This window comes from Lonchura striata, chromosome Z, assembly GCF_046129695.1.
Source record: "Lonchura striata isolate bLonStr1 chromosome Z, bLonStr1.mat, whole genome shotgun sequence".
Lineage (NCBI taxonomy): Eukaryota > Metazoa > Chordata > Aves > Passeriformes > Estrildidae > Lonchura > Lonchura striata.
In genome coordinates, this window is record NC_134642.1 from 46,146,531 (window position 1) to 46,170,850 (window position 24,320).

A 24,320-nucleotide genomic window follows, 5' to 3' on the forward strand; every position below is an offset into this window, starting at 1 on the left:
GAATTTCAGCATTTTCTGTCTCTGTTCCATCTTTGGTTTTGTACAATAAAATTCTGCCACCCCAGGAAATCAGTCATAATAAAAAAAAAACAAAAACAAAAAAAAAAAACAAACAAACAAAAAAAAACCAACCAAACAAACAAAAAAAAACACCAAAAAAACCCACCAAACTTTGCTTGCATAATCTTTGCTTCATCATGATGCTCTCTCAGAGAGGATGCTTAAAGGGAACATATTCCTATCCTGATCGACCAGTCTGTATTTTGTCTGCCTGGTGCTATAAAATAAGAGTATAAGGCTATCGGGAGAGAAGTTCACTGCTTGGAGAACATAAAATACTCTGGTTTGGCTCCAGTAAATGTGAAAACTGAAGACAAGCTTGCACCAAAGCCATGAAGAAAAGATCTCTGTAAATTTAGAGTGACTCAAACACAGATGTGCAACCTTAAAGTTGATAGCATAGCTCCAAATGTCAGTGGCTAAGAGCATTTAGACTTTTCCATGTATGCTCTTTCTTCTGGTTTTGTCAATCTGCTTTTCACACATGTCTGTAATAAATGATTTCCCTCCTCCAACTTCTTTCCAATCTATTATTTGTCTCCTATTTCCATCTCTTTCCCTATTTCATTCCACTTTGCACTCTTCACCTCTTTAACCTTTTCTTCATCAGTCATACCCCTTCTTGTGTCTCTGCTCCATAGAGGTACTCTCTGACCTTATTATACATGGTTTCTCTGCCATCCTTCTTCCTCTGTTATAGGAACCAGTCTCCAGCAAGAATTTTAATGAAAAACACTCTAAGGAAAGTATTTCCTTCAGAATTTTTCTTTTAAAAGAAGGTAAAACTAAGATTTTACACTAAGGTTCATATCAGAACAATAGTGTGTCACTGGGTTTTTTAAGTGGACAAAAGCAAAAGGATGAACTTTAAGAAAATTTCTGATTTTCCTATCTGTCTTTTCTCCATTCATAGGAACACTGAGCTATTTAAATAAAGCCAAACTTTGTACTATATTTCATAATTTTCACATATTTTAGTAGTTTTCAAATGCTGTTTAACTTATTTGTTGCTGAGTTTAATTGTCAGTGATACTCACAATCTTACCTATACATCTCTTTAAACAGATTTCAGTTTTCGTAATGAAGTCAGACACTGTAGCTTTCCTCACTAAAGGTGAGAAACACCCCTTATCTATTGATCTGAAATAAAGAAGAAAAGAGATGCACTCCCATTGTGCATTATTTTTCATCTCTGTTGCTGATAAAGAAAGCACTCATTTTATGATAAATCAGCATTAAATTGGGATGAATGCAGTCATATTTTAAAACAAAGCCAACGTGAGACTTTCTAAAAATAAAAACTCCTCTGTTACAATGGAATTTTACCTCTTCTAGATTTCAAGGTCTATGAAGACTCCTATTAAGTGCTGAGATTTCACTTCAAATGCATGTCATACTCAGAGTATTTCTGATTGTATGAACTGTGGCACAGCTTATTACAGATAAAGAAGAAAAATGAAATTGCTCTGCTGCCCTGTCCAGCAGGGAAAATGCTAACCTAGAAATTAGCAGCTTTGGATGCTCTTGTCAGCCCTGTGACTTTCTGCCTATTCTCATCCCACCTGTCCCCAGGTACCTTTGTGGTTTCTTAGCCACCTTCACCTGCAGCTGCACTAAGTAGACAGGTGTGGACCCCTTGGGGGATCAGTTCAGATAATACTGAACTAAGTTTCATGGTGGAGGGGTTCCCCTGGTCCTCTTCTTCTCCTTTTTAGTAACCAGATGGATTTCTGGGTTTAAGCAACATCCCTGACACAGTTTACTTCTCTAATACAGGCATCATCACAGGACTACTGAAGTTGGTGTAGTGCGAATATAACATTTATGTTAGCAAGATAAATATAACAGCTGAATTCCTGCAGGAATCATATATTTTCTTTTGCTAATGCGTACACAGAGATAACAAAGCCATTTCTGGAGGAAATATTTTTCCTTAGTGAAGGTTTTAGCTGAACTCATTCAGGAAGATTTTTGCTAATTATTTTGATAAGTTATCTTAGTTTTCATTACTTTTTGTACCATGGATGTGCCCGAAAAATGGCTGCCATCATTATACCAGCCCAGCCCTTGTGCATCATTTGTCCTCGCCCCGCTGGCAGCTTGACTCTTCCAGCTCTGCTTCATGCCAGCATTCTCCTACCAGAGCTGCCACTGTCCCATTTAATCTGTGATAAATACAAACTACTCCCAACCCTACTTGCCTAGGGGATATCAACTCTATCTGCCACATTTAAAAATGATCATCCCTGTTATTTAGAAAAACAACTCAAAATACCACCCTTGACTTTTCTCATTACTTATGGACTATAATTTCCCCATCTGTCTTTCCTCAGCTGCATTCTTGAGAAAGAAATCCTGTCTTTTGTTTTCTTTCTACTCAGTGAGCAAATCCTCATCCACTGTTCCTTGCTCCTACCTGAAGATCTTTTAATTTCTGCCCCTCAGTGCACCTAATGGCTTTTCATGTTTTTTTTTAAAAAGAGCTGTTTGCCTCACTTTTCCACCTAACCATCCTCCCTCAAACAATGCTTTTTCATTTCATCTCTTTAACAGATTATAATATTTTTCCTATCCCCTCTGTGAGAGAATTTAGCTCTTCATCACTGTGTATTAAATGATTAATTTGCTGAGATATTTAACAGCAAATTTGATTTCTCCAGCCCTGCCAGCCTTATTTGTCTCTCTTGATTCTGTCAGTCTCCGACAATGGCAAACTGTAATTTTTTGTTCAAATTTCAGTCTCTGAGCAGGAAAAGCTTTTGATTCTGAACCTTTACCTTAAAATTCTGTTCACAAGGTCTGGGAACAGAAAGCCTTTGACTCTTAATTAGTCTTAATTAGTCTTTTGACCCCTTGAGTTTTATTTTTATTAAATTTATTTATTGCTGTCACCCACATATAACTACTGGGTTCTTCTATTCTGATCCAAATTCCACAAAAAATCCTAATTTCACGTGTTCATTACTTTCTGGCATTAAAAAAAAAAAAAATAGTGGCTTCTTCCATGATATTTTGGAATCCCAATCCTACTCTGAAGGGCTGGGGGCCTGAGAAGGGTACATAGTGGGGCTGGAAGGGACAGGGCAGGAGCACTTTTGCAGTCACCTTTCATGATTGTCCTGTGCTGCCCTGGACTATGAGCTGCTCCCACAAGCTCCATTAAGTGTTCATCTTGGAATTCACTAAAGGCTGAGCTTCCAGATACACAAACTTCATCTCCAGTGATGGGGGCTGTATGTCCCTTCTCCCTCAGTCTCCTGACTCACCCTGGCAAAATGCAGAGGAGGAAGGAGGTCTGTGATTCTTCCTGTACTGGTACAGCAAGGAGCAAATCCGAAGCAAAACCAGAAGGCAAAGAAGAGCAAGACTGCATCTGCCAGGAAGTCACTACAAATATGAAAAAGACAGGAGACTTGTCTTCTAAAATTCAGGTTGCAGTTGATCATCCTCTTAGGCTGCATCCCCAGGAGCATGGGGAGCAGGCTGAATTTGGGGATTCTCCAACTCGACTCTCCTGTCACAGGACCCTTCCTGTGGTGATGTGTTCAGCTCTGGAGTCCCCAACACTAGAAAGATATGGGCCTGTTGGTAGAGGTCCAAAGGAGGCCATAAAGGCCCTCAGAGGGCTGGAGCACCTCTTCTCTGGAACCAGGCTGGGAGAGCTGGGGTTGTTCACATGGAGAAGAGAAGGATCTAGGAATACCTTAGTGGTCCTTCCAGTACCTAAAGCAGCTCTAAGAGAGATGGAGAAGAATTTTGGAAGGGTCTGTAGTGACAACACAAGGGTGGAATGGCCTCACACTGAAAGTGCAGGGTAAGCTTAGATATTGCGAAGAAATCCTTACTTATATTTTCTGCCTGAGAAATTGAGTCTTGTCCTGATGATCAGAGAAATAATGCTTTCTTCCCCTGTTCTCCTGGGGTTTAATCCTTTCACTGATACTGCTGACAACTATGTAGTCATCAAATACTGTATGTCATCACATGCAGCTCCACGTGGCCCTGGGACCCTTGTTCCCAAACTGTAAGAGGATCTGAAGCCTCCCTAGAGCATCCCACATTAGCACAGAGCCACAGTAGTTGCTCTGCTTGCTGAAGAGATGCCTTGCCAAGCTTCAGGTATTGCAGCAGTTGCCACTGTGCTCCCTGTCAGGAAACACAATTATCTTCATGAAGTGAAGAGGAAGACTCATACTGCATTTCTTAAACTCAGACACAGAGATTCACCCAAGTAGAAAGGAATGGCAAGATGCATTTAACCTCATTGGTTTCAGTAGGGCTGACTTTGTGCAATCCATCAGTGTACAAATATATTAAGGGAACTGAACTATTTCCACATCTCATTTACATAATGGATGAGATGTGAAATGAGTTCTATGGAGGAGAAGTGCCCTGGAGGAACTAAAGTTTATCACAATATGTAAGAGTTCTTTTAGATCATTGCATTAAATTTCCACTAACAAGATAACAAATTAATTGTCTGCATTGCTGTACTAACACAAAATGGATAAAGTGTATGATTCCAGCAGAGGAAGGCAGCTGTTTAAGACAGCTTGGTGTTTACAGAAGGAGGCAGAAGAGATTAGTGTGTCTCCTAGCATTTGTATGCCATGATGCCAGCCCTCCTCCTGCCTCTTTAAAAAATCCAGCTCTTCTCTAATCTGATGTAGGACTTGAGCTTTATTAGTGAAGTGAGGGAGAATGAGTAAATCAACTGTATCAGACAAGCCTCAGGACATCTGGAAATTGATCATTCTGCAGAAATAAGCACTCTGTGTTTATTAGCTGGGAGTTCATCACTATCACTTCTTTTTATTCAATTCCTAAGAGATTTCAAAGCCATCATCATAGTATTAGCTCTTCTGACTGTGCTACTGGAGATAAAGATCAGAAGATCCATCTAATGATAGCTTTCTCAGTCTCCCTCTTTCTTTCTCCAAAGCTATTCTGATTAAAAAAAAAAAAAAAGTAGGAAAATAGCTAGAATGAAATAAAGCAGACTTCATCTCTTAAATTTTTGCCTGTTGGCAATGGGAGCAATTTTTTTGTATTATTATTTCACAGTCACTCGGTTTTATTCAGGGGGACACATTCTGCAAAATAGAAAATCCTTCTTAGAAAAGGTGGAATTTGAAGTTTTTAATGTGATGGAAAAGGGAGGAAGATAAAAGGACAAAGTCATAAAGCAGTGCTTTACATTGAATGTACTGTTATTTTAAATGATAATACACATAAAATAGGACCCAGGGAAATTACTTCCATAAGTTAGAAAGTTAATAATATTACTTTAAGAAGAATAATTACTTTCCTTAACTACATTTATCATATAGTAATTCAGTTCTCCCTTCTGGAATATGATGCAATGCCAAACTTTTGACTGGTTTATTTACAACCAGCCTTAAGAAAAGATTCACCAAGATATGAGGTTTCTTCTGGTTCTTTATTCCAAACGGAGGAGTTATCAAAATGCAAATACTCTAACTGCATGTTTAGACGTGCATTCCTGTACAGCTGCACTGCATAGCTTCATTGTGCAAAGGCACTGGGAAGAAAAAAATAACATCTGTAAGAGTTCTCCAATAACAATGGTCAGGCACATAAACAATTTAAGTATAGCTGTGGATTTCCAGAAATCTGTGGGGAGTACAAATCCAATCCAATGAACCCTCTAAAGAAAAATATTCCCTAGCAGAAGCTTCACTGAGATCAATTTTTATCAGCTGCTTTTCTCTGTTTTTCAATGGCAAATTAACATTTGTTATCTCTTTTGGACTGGCACTTTGAGTTCCAGCCTGGGTGCACATTGTGCTGGATTCTGTACAGAGATTAAAGAAGAAAAGGTGCACATTGTCCAAGAATCTTTCTGTGCAAATAGACAACGAGAGAAAACAGATGAATGTAATAAGCAAGGTGATCATGATTTAACAGTAAAGCAAGGAGAGTAAATTAATCCATTTGTACAGAGCCCAGCAGAATGCAGTGGGACCACATTGCTCAAAAAGTTAGCACTTAATAACAATAACAGTAATTACCAGGTCTTTAAAATTAATGCATTAATATCAGTTAGAGCTCGTAAGCTGCTTAGCCAGTGAATGAAAAATGCTATAAATCTTTAAGGGAAGGCCAATTTCAAATCAGCATTGTCTTCCCTCCTACAAGCTTTCTGCCAGTTAGCCCTGAACTAGAATCATGCTTCTCCTGAATCACCTTTTTACTTATGATTACAGTGATGATTTCTTTATAATCATACCACACTGGTTTAGGCTCTTGATAAACTCCTTCATGTCCACCTCTGCTTTTGAAGCTGTCCTTTCCCCATGCCCTTTATCACTATATACATAATGATTGATTTCCTTCCTGCTTTGCTGCCCATTGTCTCCTTGCATGTGCATGTGGTGATATCTGTGCTATCAGTAGGACTCAGGGGAGTTAAGGTATGGGTCTTAATTTAGAGGAAATGCACAAAGATTAACAGATAGGTGATAAATAAGGTCTGAATCAGGCCACGAGTGTGTATCATAGAATCATGGAATGATTTGGATTGGAAGAGACCTTAAATACTATCTTGTCGCAGCCCCCTGCAATAGACAGAGATACTTTCCACTGTCCCAGGCTCTCCAAGCCCTATCCAACCTGATCTTGGACAATTCCAGGGATCCAGGGGCATCAATAGCTTCTCTGGGCAACCTGTTCCAGGGCCTCACCACCCTCACAGAGAAGTATTTCTCTGTAATATCTAAAAGTCCCCTTTTGGAATTTAAATCAGTTCCCCTTTCTCCTATCGCTGTCTGGGTGTGCAAAAAAGTCACTCTTCAGGTTTTTTTTAAAGCTCCCTTCAAATACTGGAAGGGGTTATATGGTCTCCCTACAGCCTTCTCTTCTTCAGTGTGAACAACTCTCATCTCTTCTCAGCCTGTCTCCATGGCAAAAGTGCTCCAGCCCCCACAGAATCCTCTCTCTTTCTGAGGCAGTGCCAAAGGATAAAATAGACTGATTCAACAAATAAGCATGTGAATTTTAAACTCTTGCATCCCTGTGCTAGTGTTGCAAATTATTTATTTTCACCTGATTCTTAGATGAGTTGAACTAGGGCCTTCTCTTACCTAAGGCCTTCTGAACAAAGCACTCAAATTGAGAGAAAAAAGTGCAATGAGAGGTGATGATACTACACCAGCAGGTCTGTCCACTGAAGGACAGATGTTCCACTACAGCAGTGTGCATCACAATATAATTTGTCAGCAAATTGCTGCACCTCTGTGTGTTTCCAGCAATGCCTCTGAATCTCTGTTTGCATTCTGGTATCCATGAAAGAAAACTGATGACTCTCCCATATTGACTGCTCCAGACCCATAAATTACTCTTCTTCCTCAATATAGAGGAGATTTTCAGTGAGGTGAAGGGTACAGGCTGAAGAAACCAAGCTCCTAAAACAGAGACAGATGTCTGAACCCATGATTCACCAGTGATGAGCCACAATTGGGCCGTGTAGTCTTTGAAGTAATTAATTACATTTGTATCTCTTCTGTAGGGGGAGGACTATCCTCAATGATTTGTATGACCTTGCTAAACCCAGATAGGTGGTAATTGAGCAGCAACTACTTCTTCAGAAGAAACAGAATAAAAATATTGAAAATATTGACTCACCCCAAAGGCAGTGAGCAGCACTTTGGTCTTTGACCTTTAAGCATCCTAGGGTAGTCAATAACCTGGCTGCTAGATGCTGTGCCTGCCACTGATTTTGATTTGGGAGTAGTTTAACCTTGAACCAGGATCTAAGTAACCACAGCAACAGGAAGTTGGCCTCTGCATCCAAGAAGTGGAGATCCATAAATCAAGGTCTCTAATGCAAACACTGTGTGCAGGTAGAGATTTGAGAGGATAACTGGTTTGTGGGGGATTACCTCTGAAAAAATGAGTGATTGTCCCTTGATATGTTGAAACACAGCTTCACAGACTTTTTTTCTTTTTGTATCAATAGAGGTCAACAGGTTACAGCTGCATGTTTTCATATGGCTCTTTATATAGGCCCTTCAGTTTAATTAGAACCAGATGTTGAATTTATGAGGTTGTTAGCATTATTATGTACCATATGTATGTGCATATACGTGTGTGTGTGTGTATTGATACATGCACCCACATGTGCACATTTCTTGTGCACCCACTACACTCATGAATAAATATTGTTAAGGCACAAACCCAAACACTGTGTAGTGGTGAAACCTCAGGTGTACATACACAGAGCTCCAAAAGGTAATTACCTAGTCAAATATCTCACTTATTCTATGGGATACTGCTTTATTCGATGTATAGAGCTCACCTAATGAACAGCTATTTGGGAGCTGGATTTTCCTCTTGCTATTCAGTGCATGACATCATGTCTCATTTATTCCACATTTCTAAGCCTTGGTACGAATAGATGAATGTTTCATGAATGTTGATAATTTTATTTTCACAGGACTGGTTTTGAGATGAGTGGTATATTATTGCTCTCATTTGCACTAGAGAAGCCAAGCAGAGATTAAAGTTTAATGGATAGATTTTGAGATGCTTAGTACTAGATTTGAGGCTCTGGAAAGATGTGTGCTCTAATAGGCAGAGCCTGCTCTGTTTCTCTCCACCAAGCTGTGACCTGTAACACTGTCTCATGACTATTTCTGCCCTTTCTGCCTCCCTTAAATCCAGCAGTTGATATCAGGTCATGGTTTCATCAGGCTGCCTATCCCAAACTGGCACATTTGTATCCGAGTCTTTCAGACTCCTCTCATTGTAGCATTTCTGCGCTGGAATCTTTCATAGGTTCTCAGACAACCCACAGATCTGCTGATATTTCTAATTTTATATGCTAGAAACCTAAGTTCATAGGGACTGTTCCAAATAGCGACTCCGAAGAGCAAATATAAGGAATTTTTGGTTGATGTACAGAGAAGTTGAGCACAGTGAAGAGACACAAAAGGGAAAAGAGTCTGGAGCACCAAGAGCAGCTAAGAGAGATGGGAGGGCTCTGTCTGGAGTAAAAGGGGCTCAGGGAGGACCTTCTCTCTACAATTCCCTCACAGAAGGGTGCAGCCAGGTGGAGGCCTGACTCTACTCCCAGGCAACAAGGGATAGAACAAGAGGAAAGCTGTGCAAGGGGAGATTTAAATTGTATATTAACAAAACTTTCTTCACAGAAAGGGTTGTCCAGTTCTGACACAGGCTCTCAGGAGCAGTGCTGGAGTTCCCATCCCCTGGAGGGGTTTAAAAGCCATGTGGATGTGGCACTTGGGAACATGGGTTAGTGGTGGCCTTGGCAGTGGTGGGGGAACAGTGGGACTTGATGATCTTAGGGAGCTTTCCCAGACTCTGTCAGAGCACCTGTGGGAAGTCTTTGAGCAGCTATCCAGGTGTAGCCAGGAATGGCAGAGGGGATTCAGTGCTGCAGGGGATAAAAGCTCCCACCTACTGACCTGTACCAGGAGGTTTGCTGCTGGCCTGGATCAGGAATGTTGTGGAGACAGGCAAAACCAGATCAGAGTGGCAAATCAAACTCAGCAAAGATGTCAGGAGATTTTTTTTTCATGATTGGCCAAGAAGCTCCTGAGTAATGTCAGGTACAAAGACGAAGCAAAAGAGACATGGAAGCAAGTGACCCATGGAACTAGATCTACAATGTTCAGGCACACAGGGGTGGGCTTAGGAAGGCAAAGTCCATCTGGAGTTGAATCTAGGGCAGAAGATCAACAAGAAATGTTTTTGATAGGTACATGAAGCAAAAAATAGCCTATGGAAAATATGGGCCCCTTACTTAATAAAACAGGGACCCTGGCTGAAAAAGATCAGCAGAAGACTGATTGTCCTCTTTGCCATGATCTCTACTGGTGAGACTGGCCTTTGAGAATCCCAGGCCTAGAATACTGGTGTGGAAAGAAAAGATGTTCTTGGAGAAGATGTGATTATGGAACAGTTAAATGAACCGGGCATGCGTAAATCCATTGTATTTGGCAGGATGTACCCAAAGGGGCTGAAGAATCTCGCTGGCTTCACTGTGAGACTACTCCAGGTTGTTTTTGAAAGGTTGTGGTGATCAGGAGAGGTTTCTGAGGACTAGAAGAGACTAAATATCAGTCCAATAAGGTCAAGAAGAAAAAACAAGGAAGGCAGCAAGGTTGTTCAGTCTCACCTCAATCCCTAGAATTTCATGGAGTAAATAATTGTGAAGAGCATTTCCAAACATATGAAGGAGGAAAAGATGACCAGGAGTAGTTATCACAGATCTGTGAAGTGGAAATCATGCTTCACCAATCTGATGTTTCTTATCTTCACTTTAGCAAGAGTTCTGCCACAGAGTTACATCAGCTTCTTATAGACAAAATGATGAAACACAGGCAGAATAAATGTATACTGAAAACTGGCTAGTCTCAGAGGGTTGTGATGGGTATGTCACAAAATCCACTTAAAGACCAGTCAGTAGCGGTGCACCCCATGATATGGAGACTAAAACTTTTAATATGTCAATTAATGAGAAGGATGGCAGGATAGAGAATACCCTCAACAAATCTGGAGAATTTCAGAATTCCGAGCAATGGCTGATATGCCAGAGAAATATGGACATATGAGAGTCCAGTCAGAGGCCACAAAGATTATGAAGAATCTGGGATATTTTTTCTCTTATGAGGAAAGACTCGGAGAGATGAGACGTTGTGCCTGGTGAAGAGAAGGCTTGGGGGGATTTTTCGACATATCCAAATATTTTATGGGAAACATTAGAGGAGATGGAGCCAGATTATTCTCAGTGCTGCCCAGTGACAGAACAAGAGTAAATGGGCACAAGCTGAAATACAAGTTATTCCCAAACACTGTAGATTTACTGAGGGGATGAACAGTTTGTAGAGAGAGGTTGTGGACTCTCCCTCCTTAGAGATATTCTCATTTGGCCAAATGAGGTCCAGCCTTCTCTGGATGTCCCTGTTTAAGCAGGATGAAGTGGCCAAGGTAGTCTCAAGACAAGTTTTTCAACCTCAGCTGCTTTGTGATTTTTTGAATCATTGTATAATTTATAATTTAGTTGCCAAAATCTGATGCATTTTATCTGAGGCTCATGATCTGAAAAAAAAAGAAGCAATTTATGAAGGATTATATCTCATAAATGAATACCTGCCCTAATCATGTTGAAGCCAAACATCACAGAGACTGGGAGAGGTTTGCAAATTTCTGTGCTAGAAGTTTAAATTTCACATATTTACAAGTAAACAAAATGGTTACAAGCTATACAAAATTTTGAGAAATACTGTGCTTAGCTTTTATTTTTCTGGAATATTTAACCTCTTTGGCATTATTTTACCATTTATTTATTCTGCATTGTAAACTGTAGGTAGAAAGATATATGACAAACAACTCTTTCTTTTTTTAACTCTCTTCCCTTTGATGAGCTGCAAGGCAAATTTAATTAGGAAGGGAATTCCTGAAAAATAAATGTAACGTGCTCCGGATGGGAACTGCATATTGAGGCTGTTCCTGATGCCTGCTCCTTACTCAGATGAAACACCCACTAAGTCAGGTGTTTATAGCAGAGAAGTATGTAACTATGTGTGGAGAATGAACTACACAGGAAATGATACATAGGCATTCCCACTAAATAGAGTCACAAAGGATATCTTTCATTATATGTGTATCAGAGTGTGTGTGTTTTTTAAGAAGAAAAATTACTAATGCAGACTGTTTTGTTTGTTTATTATTTTTATAGAGACCAGTGATGGTACATCCTTCAGCAAAATTATCAAAAATTGGTAACAATTATGATCCTTGCTTGTATCAAGACTGTATTACAGATGCATCCACAAGGAAATATGGAAATATATCAATGTGGCAAGGACAGCAACTGATTTATCTTTTTTTTCAGATATATCCCCAGATATGTTACAGTACTAATACTCATCCAAATTTTGTTTCCCCAGGAATTGCAGGTCCCCACTTAAAAGCAGATCAGACTTCACTTCATGGTAAAATGGAAAGTTCTGCCTGTAATGTGATGACCAGAAGGAAACCAGCAGCTGTTGACAGTGTTGCAATGCCAAGTCCAGTATTATCTCTCCTACCTTCATCATCAGCAACATCTGAAGCAGGTAATGCTGTTTTCATTCCACCCCCTATGTGTCTTCCTCTTCTTCCTTCTGGAGCCGTACAATATGTTCACCCAATTCTCTTCCTGATTGGAGAAGATGCAAATGTGAATATCTAATGTGATAATCAGACTGTAACATCTCCAGCTTTTCTTACTGTGACTGTAGATCTTGGCACATCAAATATATTCTATTCACATACCACAACTTGTGCAATAATGGGGATGCAAGTAGCACCAGCCTGTAGGGTCTAGGAGGACATTCTGAATCAAGACTCTGGGTTCCTTCCTCAGCCCCATTCTTCATTTCTTTTAAATGCTCCCATCCCTGTAGCATGAGCAAACCAAAAACACAGTGAATAGCTGAGGAGCAGATGAGATTTCTTACTGCATACTTCATTGATTTTAGCATAATATTCTGTCTTGCAAATGCAAAATTGTCTGTGGCAATGAGCAGTGATTTAAAGTACCAGAATAAATAAGTCAGGATAGCATGCTTTTCTATCAACTTATATTTTGTGCTTCTATTTTGAATCAGATCAGAAAGATTATATCTTTATACTATTGGAAATTGAGCCAAATCATTCAGGCATCATCATACCATTTCTTGGGCAGGGATAGAGTGGTTAATCTTGCGTTTTGTCTTAATTTCCAGGGAATGGGGAACCCACAGCTCATTACCCTACACGCAGCAATTAGGAGTTTCATATTCTTTTCAAACTTTTGATGCCACATTCATGAAAAACATATTTGTATCACTGACTTACAGAATTATTGCATATTTAATAATTCAGCTGAAAGTGCTTTTTCACTGCACCGATTTTTATTTCCCTCTCACTTCCTGAATAAATTGTGAAAACAAGGGTTTCATGCTGGAAATTAGACTCTGTAAAGATAAATTTTTATATTAAAAAATCAGAATTGCCTGTTTAGTCTTTAAAACTTTCCTATATATAAACCAAGAACAGATTTTTAAAGCAGCAGAGAAGGAAAGCACACAAATATTTTATGATCCGTTTCAAGATGAAAGTGTATGCTTGACTGCATAGTTCATTCTTTCCATTTGCAGAAGTCTAATTAAATTGTTGGTTTATCTGTAGCCCAGATGTTGAAATAATTTAGCTGAAAACTGAAAGAAACTGTGTTAATGGGAAAACAGGACAGTGCTATGGATTTCCTGTAATTAATAGGAAGCTCTTTGAAAATTCCCCCATTCAAATCAAGCCAAGAAATTGACCCCAGCTTTGAGCAGCCTCCTCTGTGCCATGTTCTTACAAGTGGCGTCAGGCAGCTCTGAAGGGATGGAGAATGACAGGCAGCAAGAAGGACTTTAAAGCTTCCGACAGAGCCATCCAGAATAAACTCATGGGGCCAATGAAGAACATTCAAAGGGTCTGATCTACCTAGGCTCACCTCCTTGTTCATCATCACTGTGCTGGAGTGGGTCTTTCAGCCTCCTCTCAGCTCCTTTGGCAATATATATTTTTGGTAGGAATACCTCACTTTGCTTCAGAAGCTGTTTCCAGCATCATATCACTCCTGTATGGCTTCCCAGCGTGGCCTGCAGCCATTTCTGAGACTGAGCCTCACTGCACCTGTGGACCCTGGGGAGGGGAGAAACACTAGACCTACATGTGACTTATTTGAAATGTGTAATGCTGTGGTTTAAGGCTAACATTGGTTCTTGCTTGTTTTGAGGCAGATAGGTGGGGTTGTTTGGAGAGTGGGGAAAGGATGAAGCAAAAGTATAAAAACTTGTGCTGCATCATGCATTTCTATTTTCTCTTCATTTTGGGGTGGATTTTGTTTTTGTGGAGGCAGACCAGAAAAAATTCCAAAAAACTAAGATAACACAGACCAGCTTGGGTCCAGGGTTGGGCAGGGTCTGTCTGTATAAAATGGAAAAGATTAATACTTAGCTTTGGCTTTCAGCAGAGAAGTATATCATGTGGCAATATAGGAAAATATTTTATATCAAAGATTGTTCACCAAGAGCTTCCAGATGAATTGATAACACCTAATGGCTCTCACTTCAATACTAGTTTACTTTGGCAGATATCCCTGATATTTTATCATAGGCACACCTCATCAAATCTTCCCCCTGCAGGCCCATCAGACTATTTCTGCATAGTCTTCCTACACCAAATGTAGAATCAGATGTCCCTGACATTCAATAATCAAAATAATGCTGGGTTTCCTAATATCTAATTTTAAAAGCCTGATCTGAAAGCATATGTACTTATCCAGTACATGCATTCTGGCAGACTATGTAACAACTGAAATGATTTCTACAGCCTGTAAGTTCAGAGGCTTGCTAGGAACAAAAAGAATTACTAGTAACTTCTAACAAGCTCCCTGAGAAAGCCATAAACACCCCAAAGCATTTTCAAAGGAAAAATTAGTGCAGTAAGCCAGCACAGAACAGCACAGAAGGTTTTTTTTCCTAAATGTGAAGATGTGTTTCAGCACAAATGGGAACAGACTTGTGAGCTTGCCAAATTGTATAAGGGCAAAAAAAAGTATCTAAACATGAAGGAAGACACTGAAAGTGGTGTTCAGAGCATCCATCTACATGCAGGAGCAGAAGCCTACCCATAATCGCCTGCATATCAGTTAATTTTGGGGAATTGGGCAGTTTGGCCGAAGGCAGGTGCCAGCCTTTGCTCCACTCGTGCAGTGTCTATTCAGAATCAGGCTCCACTCAGGACTGTCAACCTGAGTGACATCTTGAGTGCCTAAGAGGGTTCAGGATGGACAGGAGCTGTGTGTTGTTCTTATCCAGTATCAGGACATCAAAACAAGGTCATCTTGAATTGCACTGAGTTCCCATTTTAGAGTTTAGAAGCTGAGGCTGTCCTCTACCAACTGTACAAACTCGGTCTCCAGTGACCACCTTCAGGTGCTAACACCAGTCTGCAGAAACAACTGGCTACACATAAATCTCAGTAAAGACATGTCTTTGAAGGGACTTGGCTAATGCTTTATTTCCATTTTTTTCCCCAGTTCCTTGGCTTACTTTCTCTCCAATGAAAATTGAGAGTAAAGCCAAATCTCCTGGTATCATCATGACACCTTGCAAGCTTTTCTGTATTTTTGCTCAGTTTTCCATTGTTAATCACCAACTAAAAATTTTCAGCTTTACTTTCAGAAAAAAAAAAAAAAAAGAAGAACCTCAAATATTGGAATTAAAAAAAAATATAGGATTTGAACATGTGCCCTGACAATAGACATAAAAGGCAAAAGGTAGACAGTAAATTTGAAGAGTGTGCCAAGTGTTTTCAGGTTTTCTGAGCTGAAGCTACTCTCAGGATATGGCTGGGACTCAAAGAATTTGAATGCTTAAAGCTGAAGTTGTTGGGAGTACTTATGTCAATCACCAGTGAGAACAAATGAGAATAATCATTTTCTGTGACAGGGACTTAACCTTTTTTGATCAAATTTCTGGGAAATAGCTTGCTGCCACTTGCCTTTAGGGATCTTGAATCCACAGTTTTTAGGGGTGACCTACTTGGGAGGAATTTTGTGCAACTAATTAGCTTCTCCTGAGCAACTTGGATGTTTAATTTCCTTTCTCTTTTCCTTTGGTACCAAAATGACTACATTCCTCTTTTCTTTTGTCCTTTGTGAACCACAAACTGCAAACGGGTTTTATTTTCCTTTTTGGTGTGGGGAGTGAGTTACATATGGAAAATGTATTTTGTTTTGTAATTAATGAAAACCAGACTTTGGGAAGTTGGCCATCCCAGGTCTTTATTTATAAGAGAGCATATGTCTATGTTTTGTTTATGACTCACTCCTACTTCTTACATTGTAACTTGGTTTTGTTTATGCAAGCTCTTCGCTGAATCCAAGAAACATGGTGGTATAAGAGCCAATAATTTATGTTCTCCAAGAGGGGAGGCCAGTGAATGAGGTTTATATGCTGAATCTGTCACAGCCCATAGAGAGTAAAAGGAGAGTCTACAACTTGACAGCTCCTGGTTATCTACAGAAAATGCTACAATAGCAACTTTATTTAAACTACTGCTGGAAGATTAGCCTGTTAGCCATGAAGGCAGAGATAACCTCCAAATGAACCTTTCTCAAAACCTTGCTTTCTTGGGGAAACTTCAAGGATTTCAAACGCAAATGACTGCTTGACAGTCAGGTGTAAATTAAGTTTGCAAGTAGATGTGGGCTAAGGTTAATTTAGTGGAATGTTTTATTCTTTACCAAAAAAGAAACTTAGAGTTCCATCATTTCTTTCCCAGCAGCGCAGAACAGATATGTTAGAAGTGAAAGGGAGCAGCAGTTATTGCAATAGCAGAATTTATACATTCTGCTTCCCTCACAAAGGGGTAGTTACTTCTAATCTGTGTGCAAATCCTGAACTCTGAACAGATGCCATGTTCAGGAAAGGACAATGAGACAATTTAGGCAAAACAAGAAAGGTCTCGTGTCCTAAGCAAAGGACAAGGAGCCAAGAAATTCTGGGTACTCTTCCCAGCTCTGACAATGACTCACAACATGACCTTGGCAAGAAACTTAACTACTTTGGACTTCATTCAGATCTAAAGTGATCTGAACCAGGAGTAAGCTTACTTTGGGGGCCATTAAAGTAAATTATATGGCTGAGTAGTTTCAACTAGTATCTGAAGAGATGATAGTACAGAAACCCAGGCAGGGGTAATGAATTTGCCACAGATGAAGTGACCTACACATCTTGTCTCTGCCTACTAGTTTCAGCAACAAACGCTTTTCATACTAACTGGCATTCATGACGAGAATTAAAGGCTGAATTGAAGATATCAGGATTATATCTTTGGGGTATAGAAGGTCTAATATTTAATTTGGACCAATATGAAAGCTATGCTAAGTTTCCTTCTCTCCTATTAAAAGTTGAAAAATGAGAGTGAAGAAAAGTCACGCTAAAACATTGCTATAGCAAAAGCTTTGTTACTTTAGAAGAGGGAACAGGCAGAGAGAAATCTGTGAAGACTACTTATATGAAAGTTGTACTTTCATCTGCTCTTCTTGATGCTAGAAGGGGTAAAAGAAGAGTTTCCAATCTGTTGTTTGACCCACCCCTGTTTCTCTCCTTGTCTCCCAACAGCCAGCTCACCACTGAAGAAAAGATTCAAGCGCCGTGAAATTGAAGCAATCCAGTGCGAGGTGCGCAAGATGTGTAACTACACCAAGATCCTGTCCACAAAGAAGAACCTGGATCATGTGAACAAGATCCTGAAAGCCAAGCGGCTGCAGAGACAATCAAAGACAGGCAATAACTTCGTGAAGAAGAGGAGGGGGCGCCCTCGGAAGCAACCCCTTTCTTTTGACGAAGACTCCAGAGACCAAATGCCCGTTCTGGAAAAATGCGTTGACCTTCCAAGCAAAAGAGGTCAGAGACCAACACTCAACCCGTTAATACTGGAGCAAGCAGCCACTCAAGATACAATCATGGCCACCATCGAGGCTGTCATACACATGGCTCGAGAGACGCCACCGCTGCCGTCTCCTCTGCCTCCTCCACCCCCTCCACTCCCTCTCCCTTTACCCCGGGCACCCCGGGTTGGAAAAAGGAAAAACAAGTCCCCGCAGGAGGAAGAGGAGGACGTGAAAGTGAAGCGGCACCGGAAAGGCAGAGGGAGCGAAAGCGAAGGCCTTCCCTAAGGCCAGTGCACCTCATCAGATGTTGGGTGCCCACAGTGGAGCACGCCAGGACTGGGGGACAGGAGGTGCACAGTCCGCCTCACCCCTTTGGCAGCACCAGACTGACCTGTCCCTTCAGCAGCCAGAACTCATTGCAGAGAGGTGTGCCAGCTGGGGCACGCATCTTTCCTCTTCATCGCTTTGACCCAAGCCCCCCCCCCAAGGATAGAGGGGGAAAAGGCACGGGAAAAGTGGGGGATACAGGGGAGGAGGATGTGTGTCAAAGTTGGAAAAAGCATGAACTCTGCCAAGTTTCCAAAACTAATCTGAATCTCAGCATTGCTGTTCTCATACCGTACCCAGAGGCTGAAAGTCATCCTCACAGATAGCTGAATGTTGTCACTAAGGGTGCATGCTCGACTCTGATTCTGTTTGGTGGGCCAGGTGAAACTAAGAGTAACTTTACCATAGTATAAATCACTGTAAAAAAGAAAAAAAAAAAGGAAAAAGAAAAAAAAAAAAAAAGAAACAAAGAAACAAAGAAAGAAACAAAGAAGGAAAAAAAACCCAACAAAAAATAATGTAATTTTCTCAACTGTGATATTGGTTATAACCTATTTGATTTTTTTTTCAAGTTTTATATACCTACCAGGCTTTGGGACAGCATAAGCCAAAATGCCTGGCTCCTGCTAGAACTATATATTTCTTTCTCATTTACTTGCCTAGTTACAACTAGCTGCAATATAGGCAATAGAAAATTAGAGCCTTACACGTGTGCACATTCATTCCGAGTGCTATCCCAAGAAACAATGGAATATTACAGCATTTAAAATAAGGTATACACAGATATTCGGTTACAATAGCACGTTTATATGAAGCAACTTGGCAATGGCATGTGAAAAAGGGGTCATCCATCAGCCAAGTTGTTTTGATGCTCAGTATTTATGAGAAGAGAACAGCAAGACACTTCTGGGGAATAGTTATAGTAAACATGGAAAAAAGTCACCAAAAAAAAGAATATAAAAGTGTAAAAGGAAAAAAAATAGGACAGGAAAACAATAGAATAAAAATCAGGACCCAAATCTACCAAGTTTTTACCATCTGCAATTCCCAGTGAAATTAAGGGGAAAACCAGAATATTAATAATTTGCTTTGGGTAGCAATGCCTTGATATTATCTTTTAAAGAAAATAGGTAAAATAGATTGTTTTTTAAAACTATAGAACAAACCCTATGGATAATAGATCCTTTCTTGGCAATTATTTCTGAAAAAAAAAAAAAAGAAAAGGAATAAGTGTTCTTATCTGAAAATAGAAATAAAAATGTTCAAAGGGTATCACCACTGCAATTGTATTAATGCCACTTTGGACATGTTCTCCAAGTTGTGGTTGCCTTAATAAACTAAAAAATAAATTTTTTTTGTACATAATGTAATTATAAAGCTCTCAGTCTGCATGGATGCAAACTGTGTGTGACAAATCGTCTCTTTAAATGGTCAGTTCAAAATGTACATTTCTCATTCGAGTTGTCCATTAGCCATTGATTAAACTTTGGTAAAATACCCAAGCTCCATATCCACAGCCCAATTAGAATGTTTTGCTAAAAAAGAAAAGACTGAACAAAAAGCTGTTCCATTGCAGTGTCAATGCTTTTAAAAAAGAAAGTAAATTGTTGAAATTTGAAATAGGTACTTCCAATTTTATTTCCTTTCTTTTTAAATCCTGCGGTGCACTTAACACCTAGCATGGCAAGATGGATATTAAAATGGGAACAGGGAGGGAAGATTCAACCAAGGGAGGGGGGATTGGAATTACTTAATGGTTGACAAGCCAAATGCTATTCCCTTTTTCGAGAAATCTTGAATTGGTTTATTGCCAAGGAAGCTTCATATAGCACGACACTAAAAAAAAAAAAAAAAAGAACCACAAGAAAACCCCACCAAAAAAAACCAAAACAACAAACCTAACAAAATGTCCCCACAAAAAAATATTGTGTTTCTATTCTGTTATTTATTTACAAAAATCATATCAAGACTATGGTGTTAGAGGAACACTGTAAACATACAACTCGTTGTTTTTTAGAGACTGATTTTTCTTCTGTGATAGCACCTTAGCTTATTAAAACTGAACGCATATGGGGATAGGATTGCGTCGGGGAGCTGGAAGAGGGGATGTATTTTTTCTTATTTTTTAAGACTGGAACAAATTTTGAGGTCCTAACTCCTTAAAGCTGATAAGAGGGATCGCAGAATTTTGTTTCCAATTTGTTTTGCATCATTCATCATACCTATTTGTGCTTTTTGTTTTCCAATTAATGCAGCTTAGAAATAAATTGGCTGTTTGCTCGTTCTGTTAAAACCAATTTTGCTTTTCAGCTCTCTTGAATTAGCAGTGTTATTGACTGAAGTTGTAGGCCTGCAGAAAAGAAAAACCTAAACCTCATTGAACTCCTCTCTTCTTCCTTAAAAAGCATTGGATTGAGGTTTAATTAATTTATAAATATTATATTCCCAATCTCCTTTGGGCTTGAAAGTAGGTAACAATCACTTAAAATGACAGAAAAAAATCATAAATTTGGTATTCCAGATAGCTGAAATTAAGTCAGACAACAATTTATCCTTAGTTTTATCTCCAGTGATGTCCCTCCTAGCATTGAGGGATATTTCAATGTGTAGTGAGTGAAAAAAAGTTCTGAAGGCAATAAATTCTGTCATTGAACACCCATCGTGTCTTCAATAGGGTCAGAGTGCTCACAAGGGCTGGATTTGGGCTGGACCTTTCTGGACACACTGGGATAAAACTGCCCTAAGGAAGGATAATTGAGTGGCTGCTGCCTCTCACGCTCCTGAGATTTGGGAAAAGAATGCTCTTATCCTTGCAAAAAGTGCTATCCAAAAGGCTGCTAGAGGCACAAGCACAGTGTTTAAGGAGAGCATCCACATGGAGGGAACAATCCCACAGGCCCTTCACTGAGAAAACCATGAAGAGGTCCTATTTGTCCTAGAGAAACTAAGTTCAGGACTTGGTAGCTAAAAGCTCTCAGCATGGGATGGGGTCTATCCAGAAGATCAAGGTTTGTGTTTTCATGACAAGAAAGTGCTGGTGGAGCATGGTGCTGTGGTTCAGCTTTGGCTGTTTGTCCCCACAACACCCTCATGCAGCTGGCCCTGGGCTGACAGGGAGAGTAGCTTGTTAGTATCATAAAAAGCAGACTGAAAATATTGTTAGAGGGCACTCAGAATTTGTGTTCTGCATGTTGCATAGTCTATAAAGATGATAAGCAAGTTGCTGACAGAATAATATTTTAAGGCGATGTACTACATGCAGATCATAAAGGATTTAGTTTTAGGGCTTAAGGCTAAAATCCCACTCCTGCCATTTATTACCCAACAATATTCCAGTAATGAACTTTTTGATTTTTTTTCCCTTACCACAAGGAAGATTTACTGAGGAACTCTCTAGATTCTCTCCACACATTTCCAAATACTGTATAAAACTGGGGTGAAAGCCCTTTTGCTTACTAAGACCAAAAAAAGACCTTTCAAACACCTCCACTGTGTCACAGATTAGCACACATCTGAGCATGCTTCAATAAAAACACAAAACAGTATCACATGGCTCTGAGCCATATGAAATAAGGCCACGGGTTTGCATCCACTCTGTGGGTCTTTTATTCCTCAATCCAGTGTAAAACCATAAATGGGGATAAATATTCAGGGAGAGAGGGAAAAAAAAACCAAAAAAAAAAAAAAAAAAAAAAAAAACCACAAAAAAAAACATTACCACTTGTGTCTCCAAGATCTTCATGCTGCCAGTTTCTTGAGCCCTTCAATATTAAATTTTCTCTGAAGCACCTTGAATGTTTCTGGATTATAAAAAAATGGAAAAAATAAATTTAAAAGAGGTGAAAATAGTTGTCAACTACCCAAGTATCCTACAGCATTCGCCCATTTGGCAGAAATGTTGTGGAAGATGGAATATTCCAATTGTGAATATTTGGGTAGCATCTGGTGCAATGGGGTGCCTGTTCATCACAAGGACTTCTGAGCACTACAGTAAATACACCAAATAAACAGAAATCACTGTTCCAAACACAAGGATTTCCCTAACCCTTATTTTCACAGGCCTTGATTCAGGACTGCACTTAAGCACATCTAAGGAACATCCTGAAGAGTTTAAAGAACAACCAAAATAATACAGGGAAAAGGGAAACAAAACAAAACAAAACAAAAGGGAAAAAAAATCTAAAAAACAAAATTAGGATGGTTTTCTGAATTGAAATAATAAACATCTTGCCCTTGTAGTGCCTCTTCTTTCCATATCATCCAAAAACTGGGGTGCAGCAGTTCTGAGATAATTAGAAGCACATTTCAACAGAAAACACATATTGGAGATCTCCTTAAGATGCCTGCCTAGGTTGCGTAAAACACTACATAGAAAAAAAAGAAAAAGAAAAAAATATAAAAACATGAGCTGCCAATTGGACAACATGGGGATGCAGTTCAATCCCATGTTGGTTTGTTTTACTTTTCTTTTTCTTTATTTTTTAAGCTATTTCTTAAATAATAAATGCACATGAAGTGTTAAATATGTATATACTGTATTTCAAAAAAATTAAAAAATCAAACGAATGGGGCACAAGATTGTTCTATAAGTCGTGCTGGCTAATTTTTAGTTTGTATTCATAAGTGGTTTTTAAAAGCCTTTTTTAAAGTGTAATTTGCATGTTCTACTTTGATTGTATGTAAACATATTTTAGAGCAAAAAAATGTATTTGTATTTTATTGAATATAGAGGCAAGAAAAAAACTTGTACATTGTTTGAAATGTTCTTTTTGTAACAGTTTTTATTCATGAAGCATTTTTGTACATTTAAAAATGGATATGGACTTGATGTTCTTTGAGGCTTAGATACATCTGGCATGCTTTAATGTCATGCTCCTTCATGATCTTAGATGTTGGTTTTTAAACATTTTTTTCTAAAACAAAGCTCAGTCTTTTTGCTACCAAATCAGGTTAGCACAGTATAGAGCACTTAACTAAAAAAAAAAAAAAAAAAAAAGGAAAAAAAAAGTTAATCCTATTCATATGTTATTCATTGTGTGAAATTAAAGGAATCCAATTCAGTCTAACATGAGTTGTGAATTCTTTTGTCTTATTTTCCATCTGTTTCCCATCACTAGGGAGTTTAATAGCTTTTGGGATACTAATACCATGCATTCACAAGCCATCTTTATGGCTTGTGGATAAATGGATAAAAACATGTTTTGGTTCTGTTCTTTTTTATTTTCTTTCTTTCTTTTCTTTCTTTTATTTCTTTTATTTCTTTCTTTCTCTCTTTCTTTTTCTTTCTCTCTTTCTTTCTTTCTTTCTTTCTCTTTCTTTCTTTCTTTCTTTCTTTCTCTTTCTTTCTTTCTTTCTTTCTTTCTTTCTTTCTCTTTCTTTCTTTCTTTCTTTCTTTCTTTCTTTCTTTCTTTCTTTCTTTCTTTCTTTCTTTCTCTTTCTTTCTTTCTTTCTTTCTTTCTTTCTCTTTCTTTCTTTCTTTCTTTCTTTCTTTCTTTCTTTCTTTCTTTCTTTCTCTCTTTCTTTCTTTCTTTCTTTCTTTCTTTCTTTCTTTCTTTCTTTCTTTCTTTCTTTCTTTCTTTCTTTCTTTCTTTTATTTTCTTTCATATTTTTTTTATATTTTTCCTATAATATCTTTAAAAGTTAAAAGTGAACTGTGCCATGGGCCCCACAGGCAGAAAGGGGCTTTAGTGCTGTGCCTATCACTAAATGGACAGAAACATCTTTGGTCCAAATTGTGTCCTCAGGTACCAGTAGGGTAGAACTTGCCCCCCAGATGGGATTTCCGCTCCAGAAGCAGATGGAGCATCCCGCTCCAGATCCCTGCAGGGAAGGCAGTCCCAGGGACTGGGCTGTCGACAACGGGGTGACGAGAGCCAACTCTCTCCTCACTAAGCATCGGAGAGGAAGGGCTGTAGGCCAAGGGGTATTTTCCATTCAGTGGAGCCTCACGCTGTGACAATGGCACAGGCCACAGCTTGTTGCATGGTTTCAAGTTTCCTTTCCAAGTTGCTGCTGAGAGCAGTCTTGCTGCCATTGCAGGCAGTCAGCCTCAACATCCATGAGCTCCTCCACAGCAATGCCAGTTTTCATCTTTTTCCTCCCAAGAAAGAGTTCACCACCTTCACCAGTGGCTTAGCAACCTTGTGGAAATTAAATCTTCCCTCCTGGAGAAGTCAGTGATGTCCAGGCATGATACATAACTTAGTGTCCTCTCTCATTCTTCTGTTCTGGAGCTTAGTGGGGTGAACTGCCTTGGTAGAACCAACTCGTCCAACTGCAAAGACAATCCCTCTGGCAGCTGTTTTGACAGCTGTTGCTTCATTTTACTGTAGTAGGTCTGTTCCAAAGATCTCAACTACAACAGAGCTTATTTGCTTTTCCTTCTCACTCTTATTTGAGACATCCATAGTACCAGCTTTTGACAGCTTTCAAAAGTGCTGACATTTCTGCTCAGTTTTTTATCAGAAATTGT

General features: G+C 39.2%; 1 protein-coding gene across 4 annotated transcripts in view; it reads left to right on the plus strand.

Annotated features, from left to right (window-relative positions):
- Nucleotides 1-22,914, plus strand: part of SETBP1 (SET binding protein 1) — a 267,683-nt gene extending 244,769 nt beyond the window's left edge. For all 4 annotated transcript variants that reach the window (XM_077790259.1, XM_077790257.1, XM_077790258.1 and 1 more), the window contains 2 exons: nucleotides 11,994-12,161; nucleotides 17,250-22,914. In XM_077790259.1, coding sequence (XP_077646385.1) covers nucleotides 11,994-12,161; nucleotides 17,250-17,806 — 725 coding nt within the window. In that variant the 3' untranslated portion in view covers nucleotides 17,807-22,914. The remainder of the gene's footprint in view (nucleotides 1-11,993; nucleotides 12,162-17,249) is intronic.
- Nucleotides 22,915-24,320: the final 1,406 nt, after the last annotated feature.